The 13262-nt window shown below is 37.7% G+C and overlaps 1 protein-coding gene across 1 annotated transcript in view; it reads right to left on the reverse strand.

Annotated features, from left to right (window-relative positions):
* Nucleotides 1–13262, reverse strand: part of iars1 (isoleucyl-tRNA synthetase 1) — a 64623-nt gene that overhangs the window by 48216 nt on the left and 3145 nt on the right. Inside the window, exons 3-8 of the mRNA XM_008282084.1 lie at nt 12454–12610; nt 12205–12324; nt 10929–11011; nt 7155–7272; nt 6850–6997; nt 2084–2171 (exon numbers count right to left, since the gene is read on the reverse strand). Coding sequence (XP_008280306.1) covers nt 2084–2171; nt 6850–6997; nt 7155–7272; nt 10929–11011; nt 12205–12324; nt 12454–12610 — 714 coding nt within the window. The remainder of the gene's footprint in view (nt 1–2083; nt 2172–6849; nt 6998–7154; nt 7273–10928; nt 11012–12204; nt 12325–12453; nt 12611–13262) is intronic.

Raw genomic sequence — 13262 nt, forward strand, 5'->3', positions numbered from 1 at the left:
TGGAGGGGTTAGACTTTTAGCCTAGCATGGATCCCGGCTCCCCTCCTCCTCTTTTGTTTATGTTCGTACCGTTTGCAATTCCCTCTCTCTCTGGTAACTGCCGGCGTAGTCTCCAATTGGACTCTGTGTTGGTGTAGCATGTCCAAATCACAACCGATCACCGCAATTCTAGTGCTGTTCACTGTCCTGATGCCCAGAAAAGTCTTTCTTACATTCACTTTCGTTGTCTCCTGAAGGGGCCGCTGCGTCTATGCGCGCCGCCATCACGACTTCCAAATAAATAAAATAAATAAATAAAATATAATAAAATAATAATATATAAAATATGTGTGTATATGTAATCATTAAATATGTAAAACTCTGTCTGCAGATTGTCTGCACTTATATCGTGCTTTTATCCAAAGCGCTTTACAATGTGTGACTTATTCACCCATTCACACACCAATGGTGACAGAGCTGCCATGCAAGGTGCTGCCTGCCATTGGGAGTAACTTCGGGTTCAGTGTCTTGTCCAAGGACACTTCGACTGTGGAGGGGCGGGAGATTAAACCGCCAACATTGTGAATGGAGGACAACCCACTCTACCACCTGAGCCATAGCCGCCCGCTCTTATCCAGCCTCTACAACCAAACCTACACTCTATTTATCCCAGTAACCATTAAGCTCAAACAGCTTCAATGCACACATTATATGATTCCTCTTTCGTCATCCCTATCATTTAATGTTTTTATTGGAAAAGGACAAAATCTGCCACAGGATCTTCTTGGAGATCTATTTAGAGGTTATGTTTGTATTGGCAGCTGAATCAGTCATGATGCACTGTTTTTGCAGTCATCGTACAAATAAAGATGTCTGTGCCCTGCTGGATGGGGACTTTGTCCTTGTGGAAGAAGAAGAGCCTCTATCCAGGGTGCAACATTTCTCAACATGGCTTCTTCATTGCCAGTTAATTTGTCAAATATATGGGATGAGTGGGAATAAATCATGCCCAGTAATGTGCTCCATCAGGTTGCAGCACACTCTGTATCCATCAGTCACTCAGGTGTTTTCTTCATCTCACTTTGCCTCTTTTTCCCTGTCATATACTGTGCTCTCCCTCTGCACCATAATCATCCACTCAGCTGGGAAATAGGGACATTTTATTTCCTTTCCGCTACATAAAACAATACTCTGCTGCTAAAATACAATGCTGCTAATTTTGTGGGAAGCAACGTTAACCGTGTCCATTTAGTCTTGAAGACAACATAACTCAAGAGTGACCCTTTCACAAAATGTAAAAAACAAGTTTGGCCCTAGCAACAAAACAGCAGCAGGGTTTAAAGTTTCAATCAATTCTTGGAAGTGTCCATAATGACAGCCACACTTACATATAAACATGTATTTCCCCCCAAAAATATAATTTCAACTTGCGTATTCAAAGTAGATGAGGATTAAAAACAACATGTGAACAAAAAAAAAACTGTGCAATGCTTAAGTAACTATGCAACACAATACAAAGGGTTGGTCCCATAAGCTTCATTGTCATTTAGCAGCATTTGATGACTATAACAGAAAGCTGACAATCGGTGCTTTTGTCGTCAAAGCAACATAAGACAATTAACATACATCATGCTGCCATTGATCATCACCACAACTGACAGAGCATCAGTCAAAAGAAGAAAAAAAAAATCATCACTGTCAGTACAGTACAAAATGTATGATTATAGATGACAGATACTGTACTGTACTGTTCATTTCATCCTACCTAAATGATCATCCTTTGTAGCGATGTTTGCAGTTGAGATCTGGTTATGTATAAATAGTATTTTGGGTATCTTCTGTATGTTTGCTGAAGATTTCACTGCAGCAAAGTAGGACTGTTTTGTCCACTGCATTGTATTTTATATCTATATCTATATCTATATAGATATAGATATAGATATAGATATAGATATAGATATTGCTATTAATATAGTGATTTTGGAGAAATTATTTCCCTGGCAAGTCAGCTTTGGTGTTTACATGCTGATGAGTCTACATTTAAAGCATTAGTCAATTATACTTTCCATGTTTTTTGGATAACTTACAAGATTTTTGCACTTACTTGTCCAGGAGAGTGTACTCGCTTTCAGACTTAAACAAAGCTCCCAGCCTGGCCTCCATCATGATGTAGGTCTTGTCAGTGGTGTTATCTGAGACATAAACAGAAAAATACGCGTGTCATTTGTTGGTTTACACATTTTCCTGCCAGGCCTGTGTAGAGAATAAATCTTGATTTATTAAAAACCAAAGTCTCCTTATAATAAACTTTGCACTGTAGTTAAATGAAGACATCCCCGTTCAAGCCACACAGCAAGAACAACGTACAGCTGCTAATGAAATTAATCAGTTTATCAGTGAACTGAAAATTAGTCAGCAACTATTTTGATCATCAAAATCTCAATAAAAAATGTGATAGTAAACTAAACATCGTTGGCATTTGGGGCATTGGTAAGAACAAGCTTTGGTCATTTTTCAAACTCTGCCATTTAATAGCCCCTGCAGAATGACTTATGTTTATTGACCTGGATTTTAAGTGTGATAAAGAGCAACTTAAACATGGTTCAAATCCATGCACCTTATAGCCGTTCTACATTCAAGTCTGCTTAACCTGAAAGTCAATTTGTGCGTCATAATAATACCATCAGCCACAAAGAAAAGACCAGGTAAGGACTGTATGATGTAGCTACTACCATTTGACCAAGAACTGAATTCAGTGCTTGCCACCTTGTGTAGAGTAACTGGCTGACATTTCAGGAACCTGAACCTTCTCGATAATATGGCCAAGGGGAAATTTTAGGAAAAATAAAAAAAAGAGGACACTGAGAACCGCCGGGACAACAGTTGTGAAGAGGGCAAAAACCAAATGGCCTGAGACGGTGAGACACAAAAAGAGAGAGGAGGGGGGGCAGCATCAATAAAAGATGTTTCTTCCCCTCAGTGGTGTGACAAATGACTGCACAGCTCAGACCTGCCGCTGCTGACAACCTCTCAACTCAAACAGCGACAAAGGCAGTGAGGGAAAGAGACAGACAAAAAGGGACCGACTGAGAAGAAATAAGAACAATGAAGGACAAAAACAGGTGAATGTGAAGGCAAAGAGAGCGATAAGGAAATGAAGAGAAAAAAAAATGGGATGAAGATGGAGTGTGAGAAGAAGGGAGATAAAAACAGAGACTGAGCTGATACAAAAAAAAAAAAACACATTCATTGGTATTCCAAGGCGGTCTCCCATGCAGCACCGCACAGGCGGTGCAGTTAGGATGACAGGCTGTGCTTCAACATTGCCCCCTGCAGTATCAGGTGGACAATGACAAGCTAACAGGAATCTAGGTCATCCTTTTAAAAAACCCACCAGCTTCTCTCACAGGGAACCAAAAACTACAGCAGGAGGGTAACAGAAAAACAGTAGCCACCTCTCTGGAGTATTTTTTTTTAAATATTTGAACAAGGACAATGCTTTTTTTAAGTGGCCTTATTTAAGTTTCATCCACATTTTCTGGTTTGAGCCACATACGGATGTACTGTACAACCAAACACACATGCATACAACTGTCCGTCACAGCACAAGCGGGTATTTTGACACGTCAATCAGAAAAACACAGGTATGAATAATATAATGAATGATGGCTTTTAACTGCTTATTTTGTAACGTTATTAGACACACACATTGGTTTCCTGCCAACATGTAAGCTGATTTTTACCAAAAATGTTTCAGACTGTTACCTAAATCCACCTTTGACAAATAATTGACAATATCTCCAGTAAGCACAGAATGATTCATTTGTCTGCTACATACTACAAAGCCATAAATCAGGACCTACAAAAAGTTTTCTTTACAGAAAACAAGTTTAACACAATACATCATCAGCATCATTGTCATGTGTGTTCTGCCAGTCAGCAAGTCAGTTACTCCTTTTAACTGTACTCTCAGACACCAGTACAGTAGAAACACCTTGCTAAACCTAATGCAGTCTCACGCAACTGGGGCTGCATCTAACAGTTATTTTTAGTATAAAACAATCCTCCCAGAATTTTCCTCAGTTCATCAATTATTCTCTAAAAGAGTGAAATATGTTTGTTTTTAGTTTCCACACCCCTAAGTGACATCTTCAGGCGTCTCTCTACCCACAGTCCTAACACCCCAAAAAGTCCGTTTACAAGAATGCAACACAGAAAAAAGCAGCAATACCAACATCGTTTCCCTCACCTCTATCCAAAAAGTTTTCCAGAGCCGCTGCAGGAGCAGGGACATTGTCAGGGACTCCTCACACCCTCTCCATAAACTCTTTGAACTGCTGCCATCAGGCAAACGTTCCAGAGCACTGAAGAAAGATCCTCCAGATTGATCAACAGCTTCATTCCACAAGCTGTCAGAATGCTGAACTGCTGATCCAGATATGCAAACACGTCTTGATTTAAATTGCTTTAAGTTATTGGATCCTGAAGAAACACTCTCTCATCTTGCCTGTACTACTGTGTATGTACAGCAAAATGACAAGAAATTTGATGTGATAATGTTCTCCACCTAATTCCACAAAACAGTGAGCCTCTCATGTAGTAGAATTACAAATTATTAAACCTACTTTTGTTCTGACAGATGCAGACATAAAGTGCAACATTAACAACAGCCGTACAATAAAATAATTTGACAGGAATCGGAGAAACATAGAGATGCCCACCATATTATGCACTAAAAATTAACAGCAGCACAAACCAAATCCTCCAAAATAACCAGGAGGTTAAATCAGCGCTTCTTTGAAACTTTATTTAGTTGTAATCCAGTTTTACAGTCTATGAAAGGATTTGTTTTGAGAGAGGCAGCACATTCAGTTTTGGATCTTGCTATGAAGAAGTCATGGCTTAAAATCACAAAAAACACTTCTTAATGCAATCCAAGTGTGCAACCCATTAGCATAGCAGCTAAACAACATAATCTAATGTTCTTTTGTTCAAACCTGACAGGACCATTTTATGTGGGTGAGTCTACATGCACTTAAGGATAGACTACAGGAGCATCAATTATGTCTTCGTATCAAGTTACTGCTCATGACTGTCAAGCAGTTGGTTGGTTGTAGATAAAAACAAAGTTCTAGTCACAGTCAGTCCCTTGTCACACAACAACAAAAATACATCTTACTTTTTCATATAATACTTTCAAGCCAAAGGCAAGAAAGTCCACCAACACATTATGGTACAAAAAAATCCTTTCCTCTGGGTGCAATTTGCCAAGGCAGCACTCCTCCTCTGCTAATTTGTTCTTGTTTGTTCTTCCCGAATAAAAAGCACTCATCAGTTGATATGGTGGTCCAAAGCACTAAACCCACAAGGGAAACCAGATTTCCAGTCAGAAAACCTTTGCCTCAGGCATCAGCATTCAAACAACATCGTTCAAACAAAATTACCAATGCTGGTAATTCAAGTAATCCACATCACAAACATGTTAGTCAGCAGGATGTGTGAGCAATTATTCTATTTTCCCACAATGACTTGAAGACAGGACAGGCAACAGCACCAAAATAATAGTTCTTGATTACTTAAAAGTATCCTGAGCACAAGAACATTGGAGATGGTGTACTACGAAGCAAGTTTGGCATAGCCAGGCTTTCTTTGTATAAGCTGGATCAACAACAGCCAAAACCATAGTCAGAGATGATGGCTTGTAAACTTTTTTTTTTAACCAAGCCTTTCTTCTTCAAACTCTCTGTACATTGACATAAAGGGGGCACAAAATGGACCTAAGACATGCAACCTATTTCTGTCAAGAGAAGCAGGTTGTGGGGTGGCCGGATAGCTTGGCAGGTAGGGCAGGCGACCCATGTGCAGGGGCTATAATCCCTGATGCAGCGGCCGCGGCTCGATTCCGGCCAGTGGCTCATTTGCTGCATGTCATTCCCCCACTCTCCTCCCCACGTTTCACTGTCTATCCTCACTGTCAAACTATCATTAAAGGTGGAAAAGCCCAAAAATATATCTTTAAAAAAAAAAAGAGAGAGAAACAGGTTGTTATAATGGAGTTATGAATAATATTAAAAAATAATTACAGTAAAAAGCACAGCGACTGCAAATGATGCAAGAGGTGAATGCAGACAAAAAAAATGGTAATTATTTAAGTTAAGCTCTATGCATCTACCATTTAGTACACTCTCAGGGCAGTCGCTCATTTCTAACATGACAGCTGCACACTAGAACTGTTAAACTCTGAAATTCATTCATTTGAAGAAAAAATTGAACAAGTGTATTTAGGTCTGACCCTGTCCCACATACATAAAGTCAATATGGTTTTTGGCTAAATCACAGTGAAACGAATGTTACTGTTTGAATATTTTTTTAAACAAATACAATTAGACTCATCAGTTTTCTAATGTGTTCTATTAGCTTTGTTCAGTAGCATTACTAATGCACAGCTCAACAAGTTTGCAGATTCTTAGCTGAGAATCAGTATAGTTCATAGAGAACTGTCTGTCATGAAATGAAATGGTAAGAGGCTGGCACTTATGACAGCTGATGTATATGTGAAACTCTGAACTTAACCTCCTCTGCATCAGGTTAGCTGTGCATAGGTTACCACTGTGATTTAGCCAGGTTAAAAGACCGCCACCTTTTTGACAGAGACAGCTCTGGCCTTAGGCTCAGCATATCTCACTAAACCATTAACCTTGCTTTGTAGTACAGCCTTTATGACCTGGTTGGATTTGACCAAACTTTTCAGCTCAACAAACTCTGTAAAAAAAAAGTGTTTTCTCCCACTTAGCAGAACATTGGTTTTTTCATCGTTATGAGTGACCAAACCATGATTTCAAGAAACTTGTGCTAAGTTTTGTTTCTCACCTTTGACCTTGACATACAAGAACTCTGGGTTGACACAGAGGGCCAGGTTGCTTGGCAGAGTCCAGGGCGTGGTTGTCCAGGCAATCAAAGAAACATCCTCATTCTCAATCAGTGGAAAGCTGACAATCACTGAGGGATCTTGAACATCCTGGAGACAAAAATAAAACATGGAAGTAAAGATCAATTCTCTTTCAAGCCACCAGATTATGTGCATTCTGTTATCAACTTTTTGGAATAAAATAATCATGACTACAGCAGTGCTACATTATACCAGAAAAGATGTGAGTGTTGCATTTTGTGCCAACCTTGTAGTTCTGATGGGACTCGAAGTTGGAGAGGGGGGTGTTGCAGGCAGTGGAGAAGGGCATGACTTTGACACCACGGTACACCAGACCCTTGTCATACAGCTGTTTGAAAACCCACCTAAAAAATGAAAGCAAACATTTCAAAATAAAGGACAGACGAACTGCATAAAGCAAGGTGAGTTCCCAACATAGACCACATTGCAATTTGTGTATCTGTAGCCCTTCTGGCACACGGAATACATAACGTTACTGGATTTATCTGTCGGTTCAAGTGATATTCATTCAGGCAGGGGTAATCTTTGTAAAGGTTACACGAGGCTTCAATCAGACAAGACGGTGCACACATCGAAAGAGCTGGCAGCTTGAGTGACATTTGGATACCTGGTGGTGTGTGCAAAGAAGAACTAGAGTGATGAGGTAAACTGATTTCACTGGTGGGACCTCATTAGAAACCAATATGAGCTCGAGGGATGCTTGCCCTCTGATGTGACTGATAGATTTTCTCCTCAATTTCATCATTTAACATTATTGGAGTGCGATATTCTGAAATTCTACTGCCTATTTTATGAAGTGCCCGAGAGCGCACAAGCATTGAATGACTGAGACCTTTAAAAAAAAGAAATCTATACAAGAATAATAAAATAAAAGTGGAAATAAAAAAGAAGAATAAATAAAATAAAAAATAAACTAATGTGACAATATAAAGCAATATTAATCAAAAATGAATCCATAAAAGAAAAGGCTAATAAAAGTAGAAATATAAAGACAAACAAATAAAATAAAAATAATAATAATTTATTTATTATTATTATTTCCTGCCTTCGGCCTAAGTTGTCTGGGATAGGCTCCAGCCCCCCCGCGACCCTGTATGGTGTATAGATGATGGATGGATGGATGGATTATTATTTCTTTATGTTTTAAATGTTTTTATTTATTAATCATTTATTTTTATTTTTTTAAGTTATTTTTTAAATTATCTTTTATTTATTTTTTGCATATTTATTTATTTATTTTATTATTTATTGTTTATTTATTTTATTTTTTTATTACTTTTTAATTTTTTTCCCAGTAATTAAAAAAAAAATAAAATGTATTGTTGCTTTTAAAGCACTTTCTAAATGTCGCTTTAAAAGGAAATATGTGCAGAAAAATGTGTGCAGTAGGAGTGTCGTTGTGCACAGGCGCAGAAGGAATAGTAAGCAAATACAGACTTGCATCCTTTTGTGTAGACTTGGGACAGCCAAGTATCCCAGGATGCATTTCAAGCCACCAGCGATAAAAGCTGAGGAGAAAACTTTCAAAGGTAACATAAGTTGTTTTTTTTTAACGACTACTATTATTGTGACACAAACTGTAGTTTTAAGATTATTTTAGGCGAGAAAGTAGTTGTGTAAACATCAAATCTGTGGTTAATGGATCAAGATTGACCAAGAGCTGTCGTTGTCCTAAACGCTGAAAATTCCCATTTACCATCTTCAATGAAAAATAGAAAAATCTCTGTTCATACACTAAGTGCAATAACTTACTGAACGCAATATCTCAGTTGTTGTTTTTTTAAAAATGTATTTTATTTTACATTAATATTTTTTATTCTATATTCTATTTTTTGCTATTCTTCATCCCTCCCCCCGTGAACTGTACGGTGTTTTAACATTTTTACACTTTGTCTTGTGCACTTTTGTCCTGTTGTTTTGCACTGCCTACGAGAGCTGCTAACTCAAACTTCATTGTGCTTCTCGTACAGTGACAATTAACGAGATTTTGATTCTGAAGATAAAGCCTGCTTAAAATTTAGCTCCAACGATTTCAGAGATGTGACTGTCCCAGTTTGACAGCTGTGATGGCGGTCAGCGTTCGCACTAGCAGAACAGTCTGATGATTGCAAGACTTTCTGAAATCTACTGCTGGCTCTGATGGTTCCGTAGCGGTGGTACCTTGAATTATGTTCTTGTCTTCATCACCAGTGGTACCATTTTGCACAAATCTTATGTGTGTAACTGTGCATTGAAAACAAAATCTAAGTAATATTTTATTGGAGGGACAGCTAGATAAACCAGGCCCTCACTGACTGCTGGGAGACTCCACAGAACATGAGCAGCTCCATCCTGGACCTTCTGACAGTCTTCAGCAGCATGATGCTGTTAATGGAAACTGATCAGCTCTGCTAAAGAACAACCGTCAGAGCCAGCAGCAGATTTCAGAAAGTCTTGCCGACATAAGGCTGCTCTGATTTTCACTGGTTAATTTTCATAGAATGTTTATTTATTATCACTTTTGTCAGATTCAAGTTATTTCTGTGACCATTATGGGTTTTTCTTTCATAAACCGAGTGGCACCAACAATTTTGTCCACATGTATATCCCTGTTTAACCACTACAGAAATGTCAGAGGCAGCGGCAGACTTCAGAAAGTCTTGCCAACATCAGGCTGCCCTCGGCAGCTACTGTGAGCGCTGAACACCGTCACAGCTGTCAAACCGGAACAGTCACATCTCTGAAATTGTTGGAGCTAAATTTTAAGCAGGCTTTATCTTGATCCATTAACCACAGACTTGATGTTTACACAACTACTTTCTCGCCTAAAATAATCTTAAAACTACATTATGTGTCACAACAACAGTAATAGTTACAAAAAAAACTTGTGTTACCTTTGAAAGTTTCTCCTCGACTTTTATCACTGGCTGGCGCAAAATGCATTCTGGGATACTTGGCTATCCCAAGTCTCAAGGACGCAAGTTCGTATTTGCTTACTATTCCTTCTATGCCTGCGCACATCGACATTCCTACTAAATGTTTCTTTAAATTAAACGTCACTTTAAAAGCAAAGGAAATATGCGCAGAAAAATGTCCGCAGTAGGAACGTTGTTGTGCCTTTGCTTTTAAAGTGACATTTAAAAAGCCCTTTAAAAGCAAAATAGATAGATAGATAAATTAATTAATTAATTAATTTAATTAAAATAATAAAAAATGAAAAAAAGAACTTTAAAAATATAGATTTTTTTAAATCAATAAAAAATAAAAATGATAAACAAATAAATCAATTTAAAAAATAACAATAAATAACTATTATTTTTATTATTTTGTTTGTGTTTCTGCACATTTCTACTTTTATAAGCCTTTTCTTTTATGGATTCATTTTTGATTAATATTGCTTTATATTGTCACATTATTTAATTTATTTTATTTTTTCATCTTTTTATTTCCATTTTTATTTTATTATTATTTTATTGATTTATTTTTGTAATTTGGAACTCTTACTACTTCATAGGTACGATTAAAAAGTGAAAATAATGGGAGTGTCACAAAGGGGAGCAACACTATAGAATGTTTTCTGGTTTATTAAATAGAACAGAAAATGAATGTGATATTAAATAGGTTTTAAAAAAATATTGGGTCAAGACATGCATTTTTCTGTGCCTTTCCCTTTATCTCATACTTTGTGTTGTGGCAACCTTTACATCATTCTGAAGGTATTCAGATCAGGTGTGTACCTTGCTAAAACTGAAACAGAAATGTTACTAAGCTGTGATCACTGTGTTTAAAGCCTGAGTGCAAGCCAATTTTGACTCAAGATTAGAATCAAGTTGTAGTTGAAGTAAGGATGAAGTGCAGAAATGCTCGACTTTCAGAAGAAATCGCTGAAGAAAATTATATTATACATTAATATGTCAAACAGCCCCAAAAATGGGAAGCTGAATTCCCTGTATCTATGCAGAATACTGGTGATGTAGCTTTAGGTCTAGATACAAAATACTAGACTTTCTGACATACATACCAAACAGTCTCCATAAACCATGGGTAAAGAGTCTTGTAGTCATTCTTGAAGTCAATCCACCTGCCCATTCGCCTCACTGAAGTCTAGGTACAAAACAAAACATAAACATGACAATCAAGAACATAATGATCACATGATCGATGCATAAAAAGGAATTTTTTATAAACTAGAATTTTAAGGTCTGTTTATATTAAGGCTCCATAAAACTACACTAACCAAAACATATTCATGTAAACACCTACAGCTGAAACCAGAACTTTACATACACAGTATAAAAAGACATAAAACTTTTTTTTCACTGTCTAACATTAAATGTGACTAAACTTTTAGATGTGATGTGAGTGTAAATGATCTAACGTTAATGTTTTATGTAATCGTATAAGACAAGCAACATTAGACAGGGAGGAGCAATGGACACAGCAGACATTTAATAATATATCATCAGACACAAACTAGAAACAAGTTTAAAATGATTAGGGTGTAGGAAAATGAGAGAAACAATCTCATTATTGTTTCTATTTGTAGGTGAAGACTGACTAGAGAAACAGGCTGCAGGGGATCAGCTTGCAGCCTGTATGCTGCTGAGCCTCTCTGAGAATTTCCCTACAACAGAGTCTTAGAGCTCTTCTATTAAAAAAACAAACAAAAATTAATTGTTTTGAGCCTGGGTGCAAACTTTGCCACTGATTCTACAGCCCCATCAAGAAACTATTATTTATTGTTTACATTTTCATTTATTTAATTTTATTGTTTTATTTATGTTCATTTTTACATTCAGCCTTTAAAAAGCCATTTTCAACTGGACATTCAACAAACAGGTGGTAAAAGTATAATCTGCAGTCCTGTGCCATTTGTTTACGCTGCTGCCACAGCTGCCTGGAGAGTCTGACCCGCTGCTCCAAAAAAATCCTAAAGGAAACACTGCTACCAAATACTAAGGAAATGTATGTAAACTTCAGACTTTGAAGAAAATAATAAAAAAAAAAATCTCTAAAAAATGATCTCCCTCATTATTCTGGCATTTAGCAAATAGAAATAATTTTGGTAATCCTAACTGACCTAAAACAGGAAAAGTTTAGTCACATTTAATGTCAGATTGTGAGGAAAAAAATGATGATGTCTTTTTGTACGGTGTATGTAAACTTTTGGTTCCAACTATATGTGGTACATGTGAGATTTATCTATGGTGAAGCCCATCTATGTTTCAGTCAAACTGGAGTGACAAGTACTGTTACAAAAGCCTTCTTCTTAAAAAGATTTCTTCCTGTACGCTCACCTCCCACTCGTTGGAGTATCTCATGACAATGTTTCGGCACTGCCTGTTGTACTCCTTAATGCCCATCTTGGCCACGTCTTCCGGCCCTTTAATTCCCAAAGTCTTATCAATCTCATACTCCTACAAAAACACACAGGACGAGAAACCAACAGGTGAGCAAAGGACATCTTGGTACATTGTTGTAGACTGTGCAGCAATATTAGATATTAACAATATTCTCAGCAAAGAACTTTAAGACAAAATTCTTACCACAGGCAGGCCATGACAGTCCCAGCCAAAGCGACGGTCCACATGGAAGCCACTCTGGTGGGAATAGCGAGTAACAATATCCTTGATGGTGCCAGCTAGGATGTGACCATAGTGGGGTAGACCTGTGGCAAAAGGAGGACCATCGTAGAAGGTGTACCTGTTTAGGAGATGGACAACAAAAATATATCAGTGTTTCCTCCACATTCATTTAGGAGTGACGGGGCACCTTTCGCAAAACCTTGCTGCCACTCCTTCAAATCTTTATTAATTTTTTGCAAATACACCACCGCTGCATGTCTCCACCTTCACAGCAGAGTCCTTGTTGCTCGGTCTCTACTCTTTGGGGGGTCAATACAACGTTAATTACTCGTGAGTACTAAGGTAAACTACAGATATCTATCTTGCTCAGTATCTACTCTTTGGGGCTTAATACGACGTTAATTACTGGCGAGAGCGTGGTCTTGAAAGTGACGTCATGTCCAGCACCAGGCTCCAGGTCAGAGAGCCAGAGGAGGGTCGTCTTAGAGAATGGGGCAGTGACTTACTGGAGAAAAGGTGGATTTATTAGTTTATGATAACTCAGAATACATTTTACAAGTTAAATAGACATTCACAAAATATTGATGGCCAGCTAGCGTTACATAGCATATTAGTATCTTAAGTTAATTGGGCCCAGTGCCAACTCAGTGTCGCTAACGTGAGTAAACTAACTGAATGCATTCAGCTAATACATACACGCCATGATGATCTAAGAAGAAAAAGACACCTGATGCAGATGATGCTAGTCAGGTATCATTAGCCTTTTACTG

Source organism: Stegastes partitus, unplaced genomic scaffold (genome assembly GCF_000690725.1).
Source record: "Stegastes partitus isolate 25-593 unplaced genomic scaffold, Stegastes_partitus-1.0.2 Scaffold257, whole genome shotgun sequence".
Classification (NCBI taxonomy): domain Eukaryota; kingdom Metazoa; phylum Chordata; class Actinopteri; family Pomacentridae; genus Stegastes; species Stegastes partitus.